Below are 23,852 nucleotides of genomic sequence, written 5' to 3'. Positions count from 1 at the left end.
GTACTCTATTACATAGCAAAATTTGATACTCAACATCCTGAAATATGATTTCTATGAGCAATGGGACTATAGAATAGCTATTCTTCACTCTTGCGTATACTTTTCTATACCTTCCTGATTATCTACAATGAGCAGATATTTCTTTTGCATTAGCTTTTAAAATAAAAAATACTTCAAAATACTTTAGAAATTATTAATTTTAATAAGAATGATGCAAATGAAGCATAATATTCACTCCAATCCTGCCATCCTGACTAGTAAAACTGGTTTATTTTTGTATGCTAGCTTCTAATATCAGGCATATAATTTTATGTAAGTGTAATAGCAGCACCACGATACTTTGGTTTGCTGCTTTTCTCACTTAAGTCCATTGCTTGCTGTCATTTGCTCTGAGATGGTCTTTGTTCCCCAAGATTGGTGGAGTTGTGGGCCTCAACCTCTATACCTGCTCCAGCAGAAGACCCATCAACAGGCAATGGCTAAGGAAACCCGTGATGGTCGAGTTTGGGGAGGAGGATGGCCTGGTAAGGAGAGCCTTTCTCAGTATCTCTACTTCATTTAGGCTGTGCTGGCTGATTTTTAATGTGTTTATTTTACCAAAGGCAAATTTTGCTTAACTTGTTTTCTTTGTGATGACAGGATAATAGGAGAAATAAAACGACATTTGTATTACTTCGGGATGAAGTGAATCTCCATCAGTTCACTGAGCTTTCTGAAAACCCCCAGGAATCTCTACAGATAGAAATTGAATTTTCCAAACCTGTTACAAGGGCATTTCCCGTCATGTTGCTAGTGAGGTGTGTTGATGGTGACAGCTACAATGAGATTGGAGTAAGACATATTGTCCTTAAGAATGTTTTGTGAAAAAAAATCAGTGAATTAAATTGTGTTTTTAAAGCAATAATGAGGCTCATTGTTTAAAGAAATTGTTATCTATTCTGCTGTTTGGACGGTAAGCTTCCTGACTTTGGTTTTTGAGTTTGAATTCCTGCCTGTTAACATTATTAGAGTGAGAAGCATTATAATTATTAGTGATAATGCATACAGTCTCATTTAGAAATCTAATTCTTTCAGTATAGGTCTGAGCAAGATTTTTTTTTATTTTTCTAAAAGGTGAAAATGTGTTTAAATTTATATATCTAAGGAAACTTCATAAAATAATTATTTTTCTCAGGAATGTTGAGTTCATGAGATTTGTATAGGCCCCAGTTAATAAATAAATTACCTGGGAAGGTAATTGACTATTGGGAAGGTAAGTGACTATTGAAAAGATTCTTTGAAATTCTACAGCAAATGTGCTAATGGAAACCACCAGTCTGCAGAGTTCGTTGGAGGTCTGGATGGGCAGGGCCTTGATCACCTTCCTTCTCGGAGTCCCCGTGTGTTTAGTCTATGTGGCAAAGATGCTCACTGTTCTACTGCTCCTGGTTGGTTAGGTGGGCATCTCAACTAGATTAAAGGGTTCTCGTGAGCAAGGCTGTATCTTACGCAGGCGCTGTCCACACAGCCCTTAGCACGCAGTTTAATCTCTGCTTATTGGCCTGACTCTCATTCTGCCAAATGAGCTAAGCATTTGATGTCTAAAAGTGGCTGTCTGCTTAGAGTTTGGATTTTAATTTAATTCTTTAAGTCACATGCAGAAAAGGTAAATCAGTTCTGAGGAATTTCTGAGTCTAACTACTTAAGACTACTACTTAGTCTAGTTTTGTGCTTGCTATCTTTTTTTTTTTTTTTGAGACGGAGTCTCGCTCTGTCGCCCAGGCTGGAGTGCAGTGGCGCGATCTCGGCTCACTGCAGTGCTTGCTATCTTTTATCTGCAAACAGGTTACGGTAAAGAATTAATACAAACATGCAAACATACGTGTGTGTGCTGCAGTGCCCCTCCCTAACCATGTGTAGCCAGTGCTGTTTGTCTTATTCCTACAGACTGTGCTGGCCATTCTTGTACTTGTTTGCTACTGAAGTGTTTGTTTGGTTTTTGGTTTTTTTTTTTTTTTTGGTTTGTTTGTTTGTTTTTGAGACGGAGTTTCATTCTTGTTGCCCAGGTTGGAGTGCAATGGTGCGATCTCCGCTCACTGCAACCTCTGCCTCCCGGGTTCAAGTGATTCTCCTGCCTCAGCCTCCCGAGTAATTGGGATTACAAGTGCGCATCACCACGCCCAGCTGATTTTGTATTTTTAAGTAGAGATGGGGTTTCACCATGTTGGTCAGGCTGGTCTCAAACTCCCAACCTCAGGTGGTCCGCCCATCTCGGCCTCCCAAAGTGCTGGGATTACAGGTGTGAGCCACCGTGCCTGGCCAAAGTGTTTGTTTTTAATGAGATGCAAGGTGAAAGTGTTATGTAGGAGTTTTTACTAAGAGACCAGATGGTGTTGTGGAATTAAGCACATTGACCCTTTTTAGTCCCAGGCTACCTCCTTGCAGTGACAAGGATGTTTTGCACAAATTGAGTAAACTCTTGATAGAAATTTGACTAAAACCTTTGAGAGAGAAGAAAAAAATGAGAAATCCCTATTTTGTTTTTATCTCCTAGATTCTCTGAGAAACCTACTCCCTCTGATTTTCTTGTGAAGCAGATCTACTTCTGGGATGAGTCAATTGTGCAGATTTATATACCTGCTGCTTCTCAGAAAGGTCAGTGAACAAGGCGCCTTATTTTCCCATTCTGCTTACATGATTAAAACATCCCCTATAACCTTTGTATGTATAGTGGTGTTTTTCTTTATTCATGACAAAAACATCAGAATCCTTTCTCTGCTTACTTATAAACAAACTGCTCCACTATAGATCCCACACATGGAAACTGCCCCATGATGAGCGCCATCCTTGTGATGCAGTGGCTGGTGCTGCTCACTGCCCTACCCATCTCTTCCCAGGTGGTCTCTGGCGCCTCCTCCTGATCCTTAGGGCTCTGCGTGTGCTCAGGCTGAGTCTTTGTCTGAAGCATCCTCCTGCCTTGCTTCCCTCAAACTAACCTCTGCTGAGCTTCCCTGACCTCAGAGTTGACCCAGGACTTCTGAGACGTCTCTGTATCTCACGTATCAATAGGGCACAGGACCTCCTCTGAAGCAGTGTGGGGGCAGAGTGTGAAGTTTGGGGCTCACCCCTTCTCCGTGGTCTGCCCCTGGTGGCTTAGGATTCTGAGCCTCAGTAACCCCTTCCCCAAAAAAGCAAGAAACTGGAGCTCAGTGGGCTGAAGTGGCACCCACAGGCAACTCACCAGACACGCGCCTTACGCTGACTTCCACAGGCCCTGGCCCTGGAGAGGAGCTGGCTTCTGACTGTCAGTGAGTGGGCCAGACCCATTGTCTCTACATTTTTACTGGGATATAGTTATTTTCTTCTGAGAACCAGTATTTGTTTCTTTTAAAAATGAATCAAACTATATTGCTCATCAAATTCAAATTCTCAAATGTATTTTTTAATGTTGCATTTCATGTGTTCTTTTTCACAGTTTTTATTGTAATTTCAAGCTGATAGAAAATTAGAAAAATATGCACAACATATACCCGTATCCTTTTCCTTGAGATTCACCATTTGTTGATTTCTGCCACATTTGCCTTATCTGCATGCGTACAGGTGTGCACACGTGGGTGGGGGATGTTTTTGAGGGAGAGGACAAGCCGTTGGAGAGAAAGTTGCAGGCCCCATGACATACCACCCCTGAATACTTAAACATCTCATGAAAACAAAGGCGTTCCCTACAAAACTCAGTACATTATCATAAGGAAAAGAAATCAACATTAATTCAAGAATATCTATTCTGTTATCCACATTTAAATTTTTAAAATCCCCCCAAATGCCTTCTATAGCTCTTTATATTTTTTAATCAGAAGTAGGTCAAAGTTCATGAATGCATTTTGTTGCTGTGTTTTTATATAGTCCCTTTAAAAATCTACAACACCCTCCCAATTTTTGCCTTTTTTTCAGACTTTTTTTTATGAGCTTAGGTTAGTTATTTTCTGAATGTCGTACATTCAGGAAATTGCCTGACGGTTTCCTCATGATTAAATTCAGTTCACAGATGATTGGCAGCATATTCCATAGGCGATGGTGCTAAGTTTGGTAATTTGTTTGGGGAAAGAACCTCCAATCTCTCCATTTTCCCCTTTGTGAGATGATACTTGTGAGACCATCTTAGTATCTTCTTGCCTTACAAACTGTCACCCCATGATTTTAAGGATCCATGGGTGATATAGGTACATAGAAGGCTACAAAATGGTGATTTGCTAATTCCACCATGAATTAGCTGGCATTCTTCAGTAAAGAAGAGCTTCAGTCTCTCTCTATCTTACTCTTGCTCTCTTGTCTCTATGGTGCATGGTGTTTCTTAAAAATTCAATGTGTTAAAAAAAAATTCAATGTGTTTAGTTCACCTCCATTATTTTACTTTTTGATGCACAAATTATTCCAGTGGGAGCTCCTCCAAGATGCTTCCTGAGGTTTTCTTGACATGACATCACGATCCTCAAGTGCTTCTTTACTTTCTGGGACACCAGCGTGTCCTGGCTTATCCTGTGTTTGGCCACCCTTCCTTGGAACCGGCCATGTCCTCAATGAGGCTTGGTTCATTGATGGGAAATGACATTAGAACACAAGAACTGCTCATCACATTTGCTCATTGCTATTGGGGTGTCACTGATTTAACGTGTGTGTGTGTGTGTGTGTGTATGTGTGTGTAAAATGAGTTAATCACAATGCCTTAATTCAAATCCAACACCCAGGGTTCCTTATTACTTTCTCCCATTGTGTGTTCAGATCCCCATTCTCCTACAGTGAGAATTCCAGTTGCCAAAATATGAGAACTTGAGAGCCAGTTTCCAAAGAGCAAAATTCACTTTGCTCTATCCTACAGTATACACCAAATCGTTTTAGAATTAAAGCACCTGTACCCCTAACAATCACAAACCTACCAGATGAAGTTCAATATTTCTTTCTAGATTTTTTTGTTTAGTTTTGACTTTACATTCTTACATGATATATTACAGTAAGAGCACATAGTCAAAAGTTAGTTGAATTAATTATTTTCTCTGTGGGTTTTTGCTATACATTTTATATACAGCTAGGTTCACTTTTTTGCATGTACTTAATGCTAAGGCTTACTTTTATCCTTTTTTTTTTTTTTTTTTTTTTTTTTGAGACAGAGTCTTGCTCTTGTTGCCCAGGCTAGAGTGCAATGGTGTGATGTCGGCTCACTGCAACCTCTGCCTCCTGGGTTCAAGCAATTCTCCTGCCTCAGCCTCGTGGGTAGCTGAGATTACAGGCATGCACCACCAGGCCCAGCTAATTTTTGTATTTTTAGTAGGGACAGGGTTTCACCATGTTGGTCAGGCTGGCCTCGAACTCCTGACCTCGGGTCATCCATCCTCCTTGGCGTCCCAAAGTGCTGGGATTACAGGCGTGAGCCACGGCACCCGTCCCCATTTTTTAACATTAATTTATGTTTTGAATTTGTGAGACATTTTTATTGTTCAGATGTCTAAAGCACATTTAAAGATGTATGTATTCAGAGCTAAATCTTTCAACAGCCTTATTCTTATACCTTATTATCACCTAGTCCTTATAGGTAATTGTTTTCATTTGTTTCCTTTATTTTATTTTATTTCAGTAGTTTTTGGGGAACAGGTGGTTTTTGGTTACATGAATAAGTTCCTTAGTGGTGATTTGTGAGATTTTGGTGCACCCATCACCCGAGCAGTATACCCTGCACCCTATGTGTAGTCTTTTATCTCTCACCCCCTCATCCTTACCCCTAAGTCCCCAAAGTCCTATTATGTCATTCTTATGCCTTTGCATCCTGATAGCTTATCTCCCACTTATAAGTGAGAACATAAAATATTTGGTTTTCCATTCCTGAGTTACTTCACTTAGAATAATGATCTCCAACTCCATCCAGGTTGCTGCAAATGCTATTATTTTGTTCCTTCTTATGGCTGAGTAGTATTCCATGGTGCATACATACCATATTTTCTTTATCCACTTGTTGGTTGATGGGCATTTAGGCTGGTTCTGTTGTACTAGTTTACATTCCCACAGGCAGTGTAAAAGTATTCCCTTTTCACCACATACACACCAAAATCTATTATTTTTTGATTTTTAAAAATTATGGCCATTTTTGCAGGAGTAAGATGGTATCTCATTGTGGTTTTAATTTGCATTTCCCTATTACTTAGTGGTGTTGAGTATTTTTTAGCCATTTACATATCTTCTTTTGAGAATTGTCTGTTCAGGTCCTTGCCCACTTTTTGATGGGGTTATTTGTTTTTTCTTGCGATTTGTTTGAGTTCCTTATGAATTCTGGGTACCAGTCCTTTGTCAGATGCATAGTTTGCAAATTTTTTCTCCTACTCTGTTGCTTGTCTGCTTACTCTGCTGATTATTTCTTTTGCTTTGCAGGAGCTTTTTGGTTTAACTAGGTCCTATCTATTTATTTTTGTTTTCGTTGCATTTGCTTTTGGGTCTTGGTCATGAATTATTTGCCTAAGCCAATGTCTAGAAGAGTTTTTCTGATGTTATCTTTTAGAATTTTTACAGCTTCAAGTCTTAGATTTAAGTCTTTGATCCAGCTCGAGTTGATTTTTTACATAAAATGAGAGATGAGGATCCAGTTTTATTCTTCTACACGTGGCTAGTCAATTATCCCAGCACCATTTGTTGAGTAGGGTGTCCTTTCCTCACTTTATGTTTTTGTTTGCTTTGTCAAAAATCAATTGGCTTTAGGTATTTGGCCTTATTTTTGGGTTCTGCATTCTGTTCCATTGGTCTACATGCCTATTTCTATGCCAGTAGCATGCTGTGTTGGTAACTATAGCCTCGTTGTATAGTTTGAAGTCTGGTAATGTGATGCCTCCAGATTTGTTCCTTTTGCTTAGTATTGCTTTGGCTATGTGATTCCATATGAATTTTAGGATTGTTTTGTCTAGTTCTGTGAAGAACAATGATTATAATTTTTTTTTTTTTTTGAGACTGGAGTTTCACTCTTGTTGCCCAGGCTGGAGTCCAATGGCACGATCTTGGCTCACCGCAACCTTCACCTCCTGGGTTCAAGTGATTCTCCTGCCTCAGCCTCCTGAGTAGCTGGGATTACAGGCATGCGCCACCACACCCGGCTAATTTTGTATTTTTAGTAGAGACGGAGTTTCTCCATGTTGGTCAGGCTGGTCTCGAACTCCCGACCTCAGGTGGTCCACCTCAGCCTCCCAAAGTGCTGGGATTACAGGCGTGAACCACTGCGCCCAGCCTCAATGATTATAATTTTATGGGAATTGTTTTCCTGATGTTTCTTTTTGGGAAAATAAGCCCATGCATACCCACATTATTTCCCCTTATTTCTTACACTCATTTGCATTGTGCTTTTCTTACTTAAATTACATATTTAGAAATCACTCCGTATGTATTTATTCATCAATATCTTTCTTTTTAACTGCTATGTGCTTCTCCATTGTATAGATGGACCGTAGTTTATTTAGCCAGTCTCCTATGTATTCACATGGAAGACTTGTGCATATACTGTATTACATGTAGGGGGAGGAGTGTATCTTCAAGTTTAATTCCTAGATAGGCTGTTCCTGGGTCGGATGGTAAATGCCTATGTGGTTTTGGTAAGTATTGTCACGTTTACCTCCAGCAGTGTCTGAAGCTGCCTGTTTTCCCACGTCTTTGCCAAAAGGATGTATTTTCAAGCTATTGAGTTTTGCCAGTCATATAATTGAGAAATGTTCATTTTAATATGCATTTTATATGAATCAAGTTGGGTATTTTTTCATATATTTAAAGCCATTATCCACTTTTTTTCTGTGAATTGTTCATATATGCCCACTTTTGTATTGAGTTTGTTTTTTCTTGATGTTTAAGAGCTCTTTATATGTTAGGGCTATTTTTAAAATAGTAATTTATCCACCATTTCTTGTAAGACTCTTAGATTTTGAACCATCGTTCGAAATTTATTTCTTATGTCCAGATTATAAAAGAAGTCATTCATGTGTTCCTCAGTACTTGTGCAGTTTGTTTTTGTTTTTTCTTTCATATTTAGATATCTGATTTGCTAATGTTTATTATTATTTTTTATAGCATGAGGTGCCCATATTTTTACAAAGGGCTAATGTCTAGTTGTCCCAACACCACTTATTAAAAAGTCTTACGCAATTTTTAAATAAATAGAATGTTAAATACTTCTGCTTCTAAATATAAAAAGTAGGCTAAACATAAAAAAAATGATAGGCTAAAACTCCATGGGTCATTGTGCTGTCCTTACCAGAATGGGTTCAGACCCCGGGTATACTGAAATTTCACAGGCTGGCTGACAAACTGGCGAGGAGCAGGAAGTGGGCTTGAATGGCAGCTAAAGAAACTGACTCAACCCCTCAACCCTCTTCCATCCCCACTAGGGTCAGGGGGTGTGGCCTGTTCAGGGTGTCAGGGGGCACTTGGAACATAAGGGATGCTAGAAACACTGTTTTTCTTCCCAATTCTCTACCATTCCTCAATTCATATCTGCATCCAGGAGCTTTGACTGGGTGGATTTAATCCAAATTTAAATGCTTCAGGGACAGGAAATGGCTAGAATTTGATGCTGTCTTTCAGTTCTTGCTCATCTGTAGTCCTTGTCCCCACCTATCTGCCTACTCTGTCTGCGTTTGAAATGGAGAATGCCTTTCTGCAAACCTCAGGTTGTACTTTTTATTTATGTTTTCTCTTTTTAGATGCCAGTGTAGGCTATTTATCCTTATTGGATGCTGACTATGACAGAAAACCTCCAAACAGATATTTAGCTAAGGCAGTGAACTATACAGTACATTTCCAGTGGATCCGATGCCTGTTTTGGGACAAGAGAGAGTGGAAATCTGAACGTTTCTCTCCACAACCAGGGACTTCTCCTGAAAAAGTGAACTGCAGGTATAGACACATTTGAGAAAGAATCTGAGATTTTTAGTAAATGACTGCCTTGTCTTCTGCATTTGGCCCAACCCCTAGAGCCTTTCCTGAACCTTGTCCATAAGAAGCTGGAGCTCTCTTGGTTTGTACAACTCTCAGCCTGTGTCAGTTCTCTCATAGCCAGTTCGTGTGTCAGCCTTGGTTCTCCCACTCTATGGGCTCCCAAGGAGCAAGGGCTGCTTTATAGACTGTCCTCGTATTCCTCCTTCCCGTGGCGACTGTCATGGAGGAGGTGTTTAGTAAGTGTCTGTTGAAGACATGAGTCGGTGGATGAGTGATAGATGGACCTGTCAGTTTTTTTATCATAGAAGTGCTGACATCCTTTGAGTACACAGTTTGTAGTCAGGCAGGTGGGACCCTCAGCTCTCACCATGCCCCCATGTTGCCCTGAGAGTCCCTCATCTTCAGAGGACCCTCCACAGCCTGGTGGTGAAGGTGTGCTTTCTGAGGCAAGAAAAGTCTCTGCACAAACATGAACAGCCTCCTCAGGAATTTCTGGGCATATGAGTCATGTCACTAAATTAGAAATTGTTTGTCATCTAGCTGACAGACTAACAGTTCTATAAGAGGCTCAGATCATTCTTTTTTGTTGCCCTTACCTTTTCATTAGGATAAACAATTATTAGTCATATTTAGAAGCAGAAATAGTCATTTCCTTTTAAAAAACAAATAAGCCATAAGACATTATATTTTGTGATTTCCTGCTAGGAGGCAAATATATCCAGATCATACCGTAGCAGTGCAATTCATAGCCATTTATTGATTTTCTTATGTTGCACTCTTAAATTTTTCTAATGCCATTGCTAGGAGCACATCCAAACTTACTGGTAATGGCCCAATATTTTGCTTCCATATTAAATTATTGATAAATGCATTAATGCAATCATTCATTCTCCATTACGTAACTACTCTCTGCTAGGCACTTTTTTATGAGCCAAGGGTACAAAAATGAATAACAGGCCAGGCGTGGTGGCTCATGCCTGTAATCTCAGCTCTTTGGGAGGCTGAGACAGGTGGATCACTTGAGGTTAGGAGTTTGAGACCAGCCTGGCCAACATAGCGAAACCCCATCTCTACTAAAAATACAAAATTAGATGGGCACACACCTGCAATCCCAGTTACTTGGGAGGCTGAGGCACAAGAATCGCTTGAACCTGGGAGGCAGAGGTTGCAGTGAGCTGAAATCACGCCACTGCATTCCAGCCTGGGCAGCAGAGCAAGACTCCATCTCAAAAACAAACAAACAAAAAATTTAAAATAAATCAATAACACCTAGGACCTGCTCACAGGATAATGAGGGTGAGATAGACTTTATTTTTAAAAAAGGAGACAGTGTTTACAGTGATTGTCAGGGTAGGATATTTGTAATGCCAGGAACTGGTGCTTAGGCAGAGGAGTTGGCCAGAGCTTGACCAGCAGCACAGCTAGGCTGTGACTGGGACCCGAGAGCCTCAGGCTGCAGCCATGCTATGGAGGGCTGTCATGAAGACCGCCATATGCTGTGGAGTCTTGCATCTCAGGACAGCCTCCATGGGAGCCATGTGCCCCAACATGCAGATGTGAAGAACTCTGGCACATCAGAAGTGTCCCTCATTTCTAACTTAGGTTTCAGGTGAATCTTTTAAACTGGGTCTTAGTCATAAAGTTATCATGATTGCACTCTTTCTTCCTTTTCTCATTCCTTTAACCAACATGCCATTACACTGTCAACAGCTGCTCTCTCCACACATTCTGTATCCTCATCCGCATTTCCCTCCTAGCTACCATCGCCTCGCGGCATTCGCTCTCCTAAGGAGAAAGCTGAAGGCCAGTTTTGAAGTGAGTGACATTTCCAAGCTACAGAGGTAAGTTCCATTTCCTACATAAAGACTTCATAGACTTTATTTGTTTTACTGTTCACTCAGGATGCCCACATATAATTCCGGGGGTGCTTGAAATCCATGTTACTTACTATCATTGCATTTTTGAAATGTGCATATTAGTAGATAATTATCTTTAAATATTATATAGTTGAATATATACATTTATATATTGTCTCTCTATACTTGAATTCACTGATGAGAGATTTGTAAACACAAGAAAGTCAACATACTTTTCATACTTTTAAGTTTAGTTTTAGTTCAGTGTGAATTTGGTCAATTATTATTGATAGGGTTGATATCTACAGTGACAATAATACCTAAAGAGCCTGTCCTGGTTTATGTTTATTGTCACAGCCTAATTATTAATAGCTCCCTCTTTCTCTCTCTGGAGTATCCCATTTTAGATAATAGATTTAAAATGTACACTATTTTTATAGCCACTTTTATATGGAATGGTTATATTTAGACTCTGAGATATGAGTAAAGTGAATGTAAGCTGATATGGACAGGAACCTTCCCTGTCTTATTCATCAGTGTCACCCTACATTTAATACAATGCTTAGAGTAAATATTTGCTGAATGAATATCTAGGGCAGAGTCTGCATTTTCTGGGGTGTTGAGTGTTAAATTTTTTTCTTCTTATATTCATATAATAAGAAACTCTACCTTACTTTATTATTTCATCAATCGTATTACTTTATAGACTAGTTGGTGGACCAGATAATTAGTAAATAAGATATGAATTGCTAATGCAACAGATGTTGGGTGCAGAACAGGTCACTGGCCATTCAGTGATCAGGGCTCAGAAGACAGCAGCCTCAACCATGGTGTCTGCGGCATTGATACCACTGGGGCTGGGGCAAACCATGGGGGAAGCAGCCCTGGAAGATGTCCAGAGAGAGGCAACACCTGAAGTTCTACAGGGGCTATCTGGCCAGAATCCGAAAGGTTTCAGAGTATTGTCCAGGTGGAAGGATGTGAGCACCCTGCAGAGCTCGTGGGGCAGAGCTCTGAACAGGCTCTATCTTGGTGGGAAAAAAGAGGGCAGGTGAGAAACCAAGAGCAGAGCCCAATCCTCAGATTAAATCAAAGAGCAGAATGCCAGGGGATGGGGCGGGCAACATCCCCGTGTGACACAGACCCTGGTGCCCACCCTCTGAGATCCCATCAGAAATCTGTAAGACTCCAGTTAGGTTAGATTCCCTGCACAGCAGCTTGATATGAATGTCATTCTACGGAACTGTGGGTATTCAGTGATCTCTCCCCAGCCAGTGTTGGTGCCTGGGAACAGGTAGGTAGAGGCTACAGGTAGGGAACAAGCAGCACCATCCACAGGGGCGGTGGGAGGCACAGGCAGGGTCTCCAAAACATCGCCAATGTCTCCTAGCCTTGTTCTGCTAGCAGGAGAGGGAGAGAGGGAGGAACATAATGGCACCTGCATGTTTCAAGAATTTTGTATATTTGTATTGCTTAATCTTTACAATAGCAGCGAGATTGGCATTCTTAGCCATAGTTCACAATGAAAGTTCCTCAGACCCAGCATGGCACAGCCACCTAGCACAGAGGCTGGTCCATTACAAGGTTTCTTTGGTTCTGGAGTCCATGCTTGTGGGGTGCTGCTCACTGGACCACAGGCCAGCTCCCTGCCTTCAAAGCCCTTCTAACTCAGCTTCCAGCAAGTGTAAAAATGTATCAGTGAAGCCCAGCAGGGACTTTTGTGTGTAAGGGGCTAGGGGTGGCAATCAGTCTTTTCCTATATGTCTATTTTCATGAGCAATTTTCTTTATATCTCTCCTTTTGTTTATAGCCACCCAGAAAACTTGCTTCCCAGTATTTTTATTATGGGTTCTGTGATTCTTTATGGATTTTTGGTCGCTAAAAGTAGACAAGTAGATCATCATGAAAAAAAGAAAGCTGGTTACATCTTTCTACAAGAAGCTTCCCTGCCGGGCCATCAGCTATATGCGGTCGTCATTGACACTGGCTTCCGAGCTCCGGCAAGGTTGACCTCAAAGGTAGCTCGAGCATCTGGGGGTACTCTTTGATGGTGTCTAAGCAGTGTCAACATCAGAAGTGAGGATTTGGTGATTTGGCTGCCCCGTCTGTCACCTGTCACAGCAGCCTCATCTCATTGCTGAGGCAAAGCTTGCCTGCCCTTTCCACTGCCCTCCCTTGGCCTGCACATCTGTCAGGGTGAAGAGCAGACCCCTTCACCTTCTGCAGCTGCTCCAATCCCTTCTCCTTCTGTCTCCACTGTGGAAAGCAGCCCGGGGAGATATGTTCTGTCTCTGAGTGGATCTTTGAGACTCTGAGAATGAGTTGTACTCTTCTGAGCTTGGGGCTGAAGACAACAGTCCCAGAGAAGCTGGTGGAGGATGAAGGTGGGGTGGGAAGAAGGATGCGGTGGAGGAGGAGGAAATAGTCTAGCACTGGGCCCAGTGGAGCAGGGGTGCCGCGGTGAGCTGTGGAGGTGAGGTCTGCAGGGGCAGAAATTGAGCCCGGCAGAGCCATGTGCAATTCGAAGTGCGTGTGACACAAATCCCTCAGAGAGGGAGACTCCCTCTGCCCTTGGAACTCACGCTTCCATTTCCTGAGGGAACCATGGTTACTTTATGGAAGCAATAGGATTGGGGTGTGAATGAGAAAGAGTTAGATGGGAGGATGAATAAGATGGCGTGCCACAGTGCAGTAGGATAGATGGGGACACAACACATTTTTAAAGCTTATGTGGTCCTTACTCACCATAAGCCCTTCGTCTACCAACTGTATATTTAAATTGTCCTTCAGATAAACATACATGTATATATTCACAAGCAATGCATACACATAGGAATGTTCTTAACCTAACAAAGGAAGATTTAGTGGTGAAGCTTTAGATGATTTCTAAGGGATGTCTGCTGTCAGCACTGCTATTTATCATTGTACTAGAAATCCTGGTAAAAACAATAAAGCAAGAAATAAAACAGGAATATAAGTTTCCAAAAGGGAGAAAGAGATGGTTCTTCGTACAGGATGAGGTTGTCTACATAGCAAATGAAGAAGCATCTTCACTCTAATGATTAGCACTAATAACATTAAAGAAACTTGCTGAATTTGTGATTAAGAAAAAATCATCAAAATAATCTCTATAAAACAGCAATAACTATTTATAACATGGAGTTGAAAACAAGAACCTCTTTGTCACAGTAAAAAATGGTGGGGTGCCTAGAAGTGAATTCATCAAACCCCACATACAAGACCATTATGAAGGAACTATCCCTGATATGCATAAGAGATCCAAATAAAGAGCTATGTTCATGGATGAGAAAGCTGATTTTCCTTTGTCATTTCTCCCAAATTAATCTATAACATTAATAATAATAGTGTGAATGAAATTCTATTAATATACCCACTTTACAAATGAAAACCTAAGGCATAATGAGGTTAAATCCAATTAAATCTATTCATAATTCCAGGAAAGTGTTTTGTGGAACTTGGAAAACTGATCCTAAAATTCGGGTAGAAAAGAATACAAGAGAATTACAAGACCAGTCATGCCAACTCTCAAGAGAAGAACAAGGCAGGGGCCTCCCAACTCGATATCCAGGCTTATTTTGAAACTGTAGCACCTGAGATCGTGTCATGACCTCAGGAGAGGTACTGAGGAGGGATTTCTAGGGAAGACTAGAGGTCTTACAAACCACAGGAAAGGGTGCACTGTTTCAAAAAATATTTTGGAACAATAGCTGTCCTTGTAGAAAAAGGTACTATTAAATATTTACATCATACACACAAAAAATGAACTCCAGAACATTAGAGACAGAAAGGTGAAAACACAAAGTTTAGAAACTAGTCAAAGAAAATATACACTTTCGAGTAAGGAAGGATTTCAGAAACAGAAATATCTTTCTTAAATGAAAATTTGATAAGTGACATTACATCAGAATTATTCATTTCTGTGTGACAGAAGATACCAGTGAGAACGACAAGCCCAGCCAGATTGGCATGTGCCTCCCCAGGGTATGCCCACAGGTGCATGGGTACCCTACTCTGCGTCCAGGCTCCTCTGGCATCTCCCTGCCAAACCACAGGGAGGAAAATGGTGTGCCCACGAGGAAATGGCCAATTCTACCAGGCTCCACTTCGAGGCTCTCCTCTGGCTCTCCAGGGAAGCCTGGGACTGGACGTGCCCACTCATCCCCTGGCTCTAGGCTGTGGCACTCCACCGTGCAGATGGTTTTGAGGAAGGGTGGGACGCTGGGAGAAAGTGCAAGGAAGCCCTGCCCAGCATTGCATGGTGTCTGCTGTGAAATAACCTGAGTTCCCACCCCTGTTCTTTGTTTTGAGGTGTACATTGTTTTATGTGGCGACAATGGACTGTCAGAAACCAAGGAGCTCTCCTGTCCAGAGAAGCCCCTGTTTGAAAGGAATTCCAGACACACCTTTATCCTGAGGTATTCCAAAATATTTCACTGCTAGATTTGGGAAAGAGAGGCCAATCAGAATTGGTGTAACCTTATCACAAATACAAAACAGTAGAATACATAACATTGGTCTCTAATAGTGAGCATCGATTTATATACAAACAATTTTATGATGTATTTTTAGTTTATTATTCTGAGTAGATTAAACAATAGGTTTATGCGAGGCAAGGAAGGAAGGAGGTTGGGGAAAGAAGACTTAACTGATTTTACATACTAGTAAAGTTCATAATCAGTGTTTTCTATGACACTAAACCTTCTGACCTTAATTAGGTTTGTCCCCAGTTTGGAAGAGTGAGGACACATGATGTCACAAAGATGGTGGGGTTGGAGAAAGAGTGAATTTAACAAGATAGGATGCAAGCACCTGGCGTCTTAGAAAATATGAAAGGACTGAGCTAAATTATTTTTTCTCCTGGTAAATTTCATGTATGATATTTATAGGTTTGGAGTATTATGTCTTCATTAAGAGAGAAAAGGTTAACTTTAGACTAATCCACACCAGAGACAAATACATGAACGAGATTTGTGTGACTTTGGTTTGGGAAAGCTGGTGGATATTGAAGGCCTGAGTGCAGGGTCACTGTGCTCGGTGGGATTTCCCATCCTCTGGCCAGGTTCCAGGGGGCTTCACATGTCACTCTGCATGTCATTCACCTTTGACATGTCCCATCCACCCTCTGTGGGCCATCAGTGCCTTGAGGGTGAGCATTGGGGCTGATGGGATGCCAGGACCACACTGTCACCCACCCGGCTGAGACGCTGCTGTGTGTGCCTCCAGCGCTCCTGCCCAGCTGGGCCTGCTGAGGAAGATCCGCCTCTGGCACGACAGCCGTGGGCCTTCCCCAGGCTGGTTCATCAGCCACGTGATGGTGAAGGAGCTGCACACGGGACAGGGCTGGTTCTTCCCTGCCCAGTGCTGGCTGTCTGCCGGCAGGCATGATGGTCGCGTGGAGCGGGAGCTCACCTGTCTGCAAGGGGGACTCGGCTTCCGGAAGGTAGGCTCCCTCCAGGTGGCCTCTCGTGGCGCACCTGGCTGACCGGCAGAGCATGGCACCTGTCTCTGCTTCGCTTGCCACAGTTGTGTCTTTGAACTCTTCTAAAGTGTATTCCTCTTTTCTTAGTTAATTACCAAGATATCAAAATATTAAATGATACATTCATTAAGTGGCCATCCAAGCATGGATTAATTACCCTTCACAATTATTAATTATTGTAGTAATGCTTCTCTGTAATTGTAATAGCATTGCTGGAATTTATGGTTGCTGGTGGTCTGTGATGTCCAGAGGCCTGTAATTAAAGACTTTTCAGTGCCCTGTGTGTGTCCCAAACAACCTAGATAACTATCAATAGAGTAATTACAGAAGCGGTATAGATGTGGTCAGGTCCAGGATGGCAGGAGATGGCCAGAGTGACAAAATAACAGATAACTTCACAAACTAACCATGGAAGTCGTGATTTTTGCATGTCCTTTCCGTCTTTCCCTATATACAAGCACATTTCATACAATTGTGATGATAATGTCATGCATTTTGCACTTTCTTTCTTTCTTTTTTTTTTTTTTTTGAGATGGAGTCTCACTCTACTGCCAGGCTGGAGAGTGCAGTGGCGCGATCTCGACTCACTGCAACCTCTGCCTCCCGGGTTCAAGTGATTCTCCTGCCTCAGCCTCCCGAGTAGGTGGGACTACAGGCACACGCCACCACGCCCGGCTAATTTTTGTATTTTTAGTGGAGATGGGGTTTCACCATGTTGGCCAGGTTGGTCTCGATCTCTTGATCTTGTGATCCTCCCGCCTCGGACTCCCAAAGTGCTGGGATTACAGGCATGAGCCAACACACCTAGCTGCATTTTGCACTTTCTTATTCAACATTTTAGAGTAGGTCTCTTCATGAATTTTTAAAACATCATTTCAGGGCTATATAGTGGCCCACTGTGCATGACCATTTGCTGAAGACCTGTTGGGCATTTATAACTTTCTTTCATTTATTATGGTAATGACAACATTGTGGGAACTTTCATGTGTGACTCTGTGTCCCTGATGAGTACTTCCTGAAGCTGGGTCTCAAACAGTGGTAAAAGCCCAGTGAACTCAGACAGTCCCCAGTGTCGCCGGACCTTGCCAGGCCACTGGGCTTTCTTTCCAACCCGGCCTGTTGCCACTTGCGTTGATGAGAGGCCCAGGCTCAAGGCCTTGGCATTTTCAGGCCTGACATATTGCTAAGCTAGTAAGAAACATGATCACAAAGGATTTGAAACAAGTTTTCAATCAGCCACAGCATGTGGAAATTCTTCAACATCTAAAACTAAAGGTCCATTCAACTGGGGCTTCCTCTTAGACGACTGTTTCCATGTGAGAATGACTGTTTGGCTGAGGAACCGTAGTCAACAACGGGAGACACACGTTGCTTATCCTCCAGCTGTTGTGCTTGAGAGCTTTTTGTGAGAAACATAGGCTTATTAATTTAGTCACGTATGAGCACTTGTGTGTGCTGCGAATCGAGCGTTGCTTGTTGGCTAGTTTATTTACATAAAGAAGATATATTCTCATTCTGTTAGTACGATTTTTCTGGCATTCGCTTCTGTGCTCTGCTCATATTCCATAAGAGCAGTTCTGTATATACTTTTGTTTTTTCTAGAACAATATTGAGCCCCACGCATTATTTAAATTGAATTGGAACTTAAAATTTAGTGCCATTCCTAAACAACATATCTCCCACTGTGTGCCAGACACTGTGGACTACTGAGGACAGAGGTGGAGGTGACTCAGCCCCACTCTCAGTGCACTCAAAGCCCAGTTGAAATTAACTATGTTGCCAGGGAAAGTTCTGAGAGTGGAGAGGTTTTTGGAAGTCTCTTAGGAATATGAAGGAGAACCAAGGAGAGACTGATCAGAAGCTCTGGAGAGAAGGTCTCCTGAGGCTGGGAGTGAAGGCATTTGAGACCCATGCAGGTGAAGCTCGGAGAAGCATGTGCCAAAGCTCGGGAGGTGCCAGAGGAAGGCCAGGTGAGCCAGAGTCCAGCGTGATAGCAGTGTGGCTGTAGCAAGGGGGCTGCCAAGGAGGCTGAAGGAGGAGCAGCTTCAAGAGGCTTAGAATGAGGTACTGTTCACCTGCACCCACAGCCCACCTAGTACCCAGCTAACCAGCCAGGATAGCAGAGCCAGAGAGTGTGGGGAGTGCAGTGCTGTCTACCTGCACCACAGCCCACCTGGTACACAGCTAAGCAGCTAGGATGGAAGAACCAGAAAGCTCACGGTCTCTGCTCAGAAGATCACTGCTTAACAGTACTTTGCTTTGCTGACAGAAATGCCTCATGTCAGGGAACACTTCTCCTGCTTTCCGTTTCAGCTTTTCTATTGCAAGTTCACAGAGTACCTGGAGGATTTCCATGTCTGGCTGTCGGTGTACAGCAGGCCCTCCTCCAGCCGCTACCTGCACACGCCGCGCCTCACCGTGTCCTTCTCCCTGCTGTGCGTCTACGCGTGTCTCACTGCCCTGGTCGCTGCTGGAGGGCAAGAGCAGGTGAGAGCCATTGCTTTTCCTTATAGCAGCTTCCAGATCCGACTACACTGTGGCCCCTTTTTGCCTAAGAAATCAACAAAGCTCACAGTTTTCCGAGAAAAGTTTAAACCAGGGGAAGCAAGCCTGGCTGCCTGGGGACCAGAGAAGGAACAGGAGGGCTCTGCCCGGTGTGGCACTGGGTGGCCCTGCACAGCTCTGACTCTGCTGGCTCAGTGGACAGCTGCTGTGTGGGAGCTCGTGCCCAGGCCCAGCAGTAGAACTTTTCCAGAGAGGCTGGCAGCCGGTTGTCTTTGAGAACACTCTTGAATTCTTTTTTAAGTTGGCAATTCATTTAGATTTTAAATAAATCCTCTGGACAAAAGAACGTAGAACCATTCTGATGGCCACATTTTCCCTCAAGATGCCAGTTTGCACTGGCAACTCTGGTCTGATTGTTCCTCATGAGATGTAGTAAATTACTTCCAAATCAGTGTCAGCAGTTACAATGGAGACCCTCTCTTTCCTGAGGAAAAAACAACACAGCAGGACGTGGGCTGAGGGAAAACTGACTTGTTTACTACGACAACATCATGGCCATTCACGCACCTGGCCCACCGGGTTCACCGCTGGGTCGTAGTGTGGCTGCAGAATGTGGTGACAAGGTCCGTTTCCGAGGTGGGGGTCAGCGACCCATCCATGGGACAGCCGGGCATAGTGGCTCCTTTATGACACCAGGTATCAGAGAGATTCAATAACAATTCTGGATTGGTGGGATTAAAAAAATAACAGCGCACAGAATTTGTAAAAAGAGGATAAAGAAATATCATCAAGTAGCAGGAAGGGAACAGCTCTGTCCACCTGGAAATAGACCAGGGCCTGTGGTGAGGAAACCTACGGTCGGCCTCTTCTTTGAAACCGACATGTTGTCTGATGTGGGACCACTAACCACTTCTCTCTGTTCATTGGTACCTTGTGGGTTGATGCCTTGCTGGATTGTAGCCATGATTCAATCCATGGAGCACATGCCTGGTAGAGAGTGGGTGCTCGGCAAGCATTTGTTCAATCCAAAACGATTTGTATAAGAAGAAACAAAATGATTTCTTGTGTTTTTTTCACTCCTGGGGTAGAAGAAGCCTTTGCTGGATTCCTTCTGCTTGTATCCGTCATATCAGTTCTATATATAGTTCTATTTTTTTCTTAGAACGAATATTGAACATGAAGCATTATTTAAATTGAATTGTGGCCAGGCGCAGTAGCTCACGCCTGTAATCCCAGCACTTTGCGGGGCTGAGGTGGGCAGATCACCTGAGGTCAGGAGTTTGAGAGCAGCCTGGCCAACATGGTGAAACCATGTTTCTTCTAAAGATACAAAAATTAGCTGGGCGTGGTGGTGCATGCCTGTAATCCCAGCTACTTGGAAGGCTGAGGCAGGAGAATCGATTGAACCCGGGGGGCAGATGTCACAGTGAGCCAAGATCTTGCCACTGCACTCCAGGCTGGGCGACAGAGAAAGACTCCATCTCAATCAATCAATCAATCAATCAATTGAATTGTAACTTAAAATTCATGATTCATGAAGAGAGCACTTTTATTAAATATAATGTATGTATTCACATTACATGTATTTGTAATTACACAATGACTGCGTTTTAAGCGGGACTCATATTGAGTTGATGTAATGGCTGCTGTTGCTTTGTTGCAGCCCCACTTGGACATCAGCCCCACCCTTGGATCCTTCAGGGTGGGTCTCCTGTGTACCCTCCTGGCTTCTCCAGGGGCCCAGCTCTTGTCCCTGCTCTTCAGGCTCAGCAAGGTACCTGCGACTTGTCCTCATGGCCCTGTTCTCCTGAGCAGCCCCTTCATTGCTGGGGAACACGCTTGGCGAACCACCTCTTTCCTTCTGCAGGAGGCCCCGGGGTCTGCCCGAGTGGAGCCACACAGCCCACTTAGAGGAGGAGCACAGACCGAGGCACCCCATGGTAAATGTACGTTAAAACTCTCAGAAACTCTCCGTGGGGCTGAGCCTTTTGCACCAATCTACTAAGTAGAAATTGTATCTTCTGTTTTCAATTTGCATTATGCTTATTATGAGTAACATTGAGCATCATTTCATGTGTCTGAAAGACATTTTATTTTCTGTCATCTGTCCATTTTATTTGCCCACATTTATATGAACCTTATAAAATCCTTTTTTTTCTGAGTGACATCTAAATACTTTTCACCAGCTAAGTAAAGTAGGTCTTTGTCAGATGGATAGTGAATCCATTTTCTAGTTGCTAGTGCCATTTATTTTATTAATTAAACATTTTTCTCAAGCTGCCATGTTTCCTTAGGGCGGCCTCAAGTGGGTGTGAGGGTTGCCCAAGCCAACATCAGGACTGAAGCATCAACAAAACTCCTCGTTCTAGCCTTATCCTCTCAGAAATACTCATTCTGGCTGAGTCAGTAAGGAAGAGTATTTGCTGAAGAAAGTAGTGTCCCTGCTAATCCTTAAACATATCCCTGTTTAAATGTATCACCCCAAAGCATCGTACATTGGATTTTTATTTTTTTGAATCAGGTCCTAATTCCTGGGGAAGGATACCAGACGCACAGGAGCCATGCAAGGTAAAGCAATCATTATGCGCAGCAGCTAATCTTCTAGCATGAAATGCAAACAATTAGATTTCTCTGGCATCCTCCCTTGGCTATGGTCTGGCCATGGATGGGTCAGGCTCAAGGTGAGACGGACACAGGAAAAGATCAATGCAAGACCTGTTGTGCTGGCTGGGGGCCGTCCTCCCTAGAGGGAGGTCCATTTCCCAGGACACATGCCATGGCAACCCGGCTCTCCAGGTGGGTCAGAGAGAAGGGGTCTCAGCAGAGGCCTGAAACAGGAAGGAAGTGAAGCCCAGAAGAATTCAGAAAGCCCTGTGTGTCTACTCAGTAAATACCGGCAGGACCGTGGGAGAGACACCGTGGAGCAGCAAGGCTCGGGGTGATTGCTCAGTGAGCTTCTCCACCTCCTTGTGAGGAGGGTGCTCAGAGAAGCTGCCCCAGTGCTGGGAGCTCCGTTCCAGGTCTCAAAGTGGCCTGTGACACGGGGCAGTTGGAGGGCAGCTTCCAATGGCACAGCTGCGGTACCCCATTGCTATAGTGCTTTTCAGATCTGTGTGACTGCCCCTTTGCTTACGTGGGATTCTGCTTTGTGGGACCTGTGAGGGCACACATGGTGCCCTGTTTGCCAGGCTCTAACTCTCTGGCAGCAGCTCCACCACTCCTGTTCCTGAGGGTGGTACTCTCGATCCGCTGCTGGAAACACAGTGTGCCCCCCATTCCCCAGACACCATGCCGGAGCTCTGCACCCTCCCCACTTGGAGGCTTTGTTCAACCCATTGCTCTTGGCTGGATTCCCCTCTGTGGCAGGGTCATGCCTCCCAGAGAACCAGGTGCAATCACCCTGACTGTGTGGAGCTGCTATTAGGCCACCAACATTTCCCCAGGGGCACCTACCGTCCTCCAAGGGGTACAAAGGAGCCGGCTCCCAGGCTGCCTGTGCTTCCTCCCTCAGAAGTCTTTAGAGGCCTGAGCACCACACCCCGCCCATGCCAGGCCTGTCCTCTGAGAAGGCGGCAAGCCACACCACTGTTGAGCGTCACATGTGAAGCCCTGTCTGTGGAGATATTAACCTTGGCATGACCTTGTCATTCTAGCAACCCGCATCAGCCATTCTCTCTGGGAGTGGCAGGGCCCAAAGGAAGGCGGCAAGTGACAGTGGCACAGCTTGTCCAGCCCCTAAGCTGCAGGTTCATGGGGCTGACCACAGCAGGACTTCTCTGATGGGGAAAAGCCACTGCTGCCCTCCCCACACTCAAGGTAACTGTGGCTTGCAACCACAGCCCCCTTCCTGCCAGTCCAGCAGACCTGCAGCCATTGGGAGAGGCAGGGCAAGCAGAGTCACAGTTGGGCCAAATGTCACTGAATACTCTAGTCTCATCTAAAAACCAGGCATGGGCCCACCCAAAACTGAGGCGTCCAGCTTTCCTCCAAAGTCTTGGTGCTTTCTGGCAGGTACTTAACGTAAGTTTGGTCAGATCTTTTTAAAAGCCAATAATACACTCATAACCTTTTTAAAGTATTCTGGAGTTTGAAGCTTTGCATTTTTTAATGCTAATGACAGTGAACGATAGTCCCAGCTTCCAATTATGCTGGAATCTCAGCAATGAGCTGGTAGAGGCAGAGATTACCCTAGAACAACCAGGGCTGTGCCCAGGGTGATTGAATCCTGCTGCAATCCTAGGAGGGTGGCCAAATGATAGCAAAGAGGAGACTGTGGTGGGCCTGGCCTGGCAGGGATGTGTGGCTTTGGGATCCTAGAGCCACATGGTACATGAGCAGATGGTTTTCTCGAGGCTCCAGCTCAGCCCAGGTCCTTGTGTGCTGGATTCAGGTGCTTGTTCACAGTGACTGGCAAGGCCTGTGCGTGCAGCTATGTTTGGTTGGGCCCAGGCTGCACAGCACCTTACACACAGTGGGGCACAAAAAAGATCCTTTCTGTGAGTGAACAAGCTTCAGGCAGGTGAGCCTTCAGCGTAGGCACAAGTATCAGCAGTAGATCAGAAGGGAAACTCATCCCAAGGACCGACGACCCTCCCAGACAAGCTGGACACGTGGCCTGGGCTGGAAGGGAGCACTCAGGAGTGCAAGGCTCACACTGGCAGACCAGCCACCGATGAGGTTGTGGAGAAGATGTGGCTTAGGACAACGCCACTGTCCCAGCCACAGCTCACATTCTTTGATTTATGTTCAGCCAGTGTCCCTCGGTTTGCCTAATACCAGCTTCCCAGCAAGAGCTTCTTAGTTGTTGAAAGGTGTTGTACTCGATTGCCCTAGGTTGACATGGCATCCTGCCTCTAAGAGCAGTTGCTAGAAAACGAGCTAAGACGGCTGCACCCAGAGGTATGAAGAGCTGTATGGGGCAACCTTCTGGTCCTGTATCTGGCCCTGGGGAAATCACACAGCAGAGAGGGAAGGTTGAAAACTGCAGGGGACCAGTCACAGCCCTGTCCCTTGTGGTGTGTGGGACTTGATCCAAATCAGGGCAGACCCTCAGA

At 44.0% G+C, this 23,852-nt stretch overlaps 1 protein-coding gene across 1 annotated transcript in view; it reads left to right on the top strand.

Moving 5' to 3' along the window:
* Positions 1-23,852, top strand: part of PKD1L1 (polycystin 1 like 1, transient receptor potential channel interacting) — a 263,204-nt gene that overhangs the window by 109,367 nt on the left and 129,985 nt on the right. Inside the window, exons 30-42 of the mRNA XM_055115919.2 lie at positions 414-524; positions 640-797; positions 2,534-2,634; positions 8,703-8,895; positions 10,695-10,778; positions 12,604-12,811; positions 15,123-15,229; positions 16,038-16,254; positions 18,607-18,780; positions 20,462-20,572; positions 20,666-20,738; positions 21,320-21,366; positions 22,452-22,614. Coding sequence (XP_054971894.1) covers positions 414-524; positions 640-797; positions 2,534-2,634; positions 8,703-8,895; positions 10,695-10,778; positions 12,604-12,811; positions 15,123-15,229; positions 16,038-16,254; positions 18,607-18,780; positions 20,462-20,572; positions 20,666-20,738; positions 21,320-21,366; positions 22,452-22,614 — 1,747 coding nt within the window. The remainder of the gene's footprint in view (positions 1-413; positions 525-639; positions 798-2,533; positions 2,635-8,702; positions 8,896-10,694; positions 10,779-12,603; positions 12,812-15,122; positions 15,230-16,037; positions 16,255-18,606; positions 18,781-20,461; positions 20,573-20,665; positions 20,739-21,319; positions 21,367-22,451; positions 22,615-23,852) is intronic.

This window comes from Pan paniscus, chromosome 6 (assembly GCF_029289425.2).
Source record: "Pan paniscus chromosome 6, NHGRI_mPanPan1-v2.0_pri, whole genome shotgun sequence".
NCBI classification, from domain to species: Eukaryota; Metazoa; Chordata; class Mammalia; order Primates; family Hominidae; genus Pan; species Pan paniscus.
The sequence above is the reverse complement of the archived record's forward strand: the minus strand, read 5'-3'. Positions and strand labels throughout refer to the sequence as shown.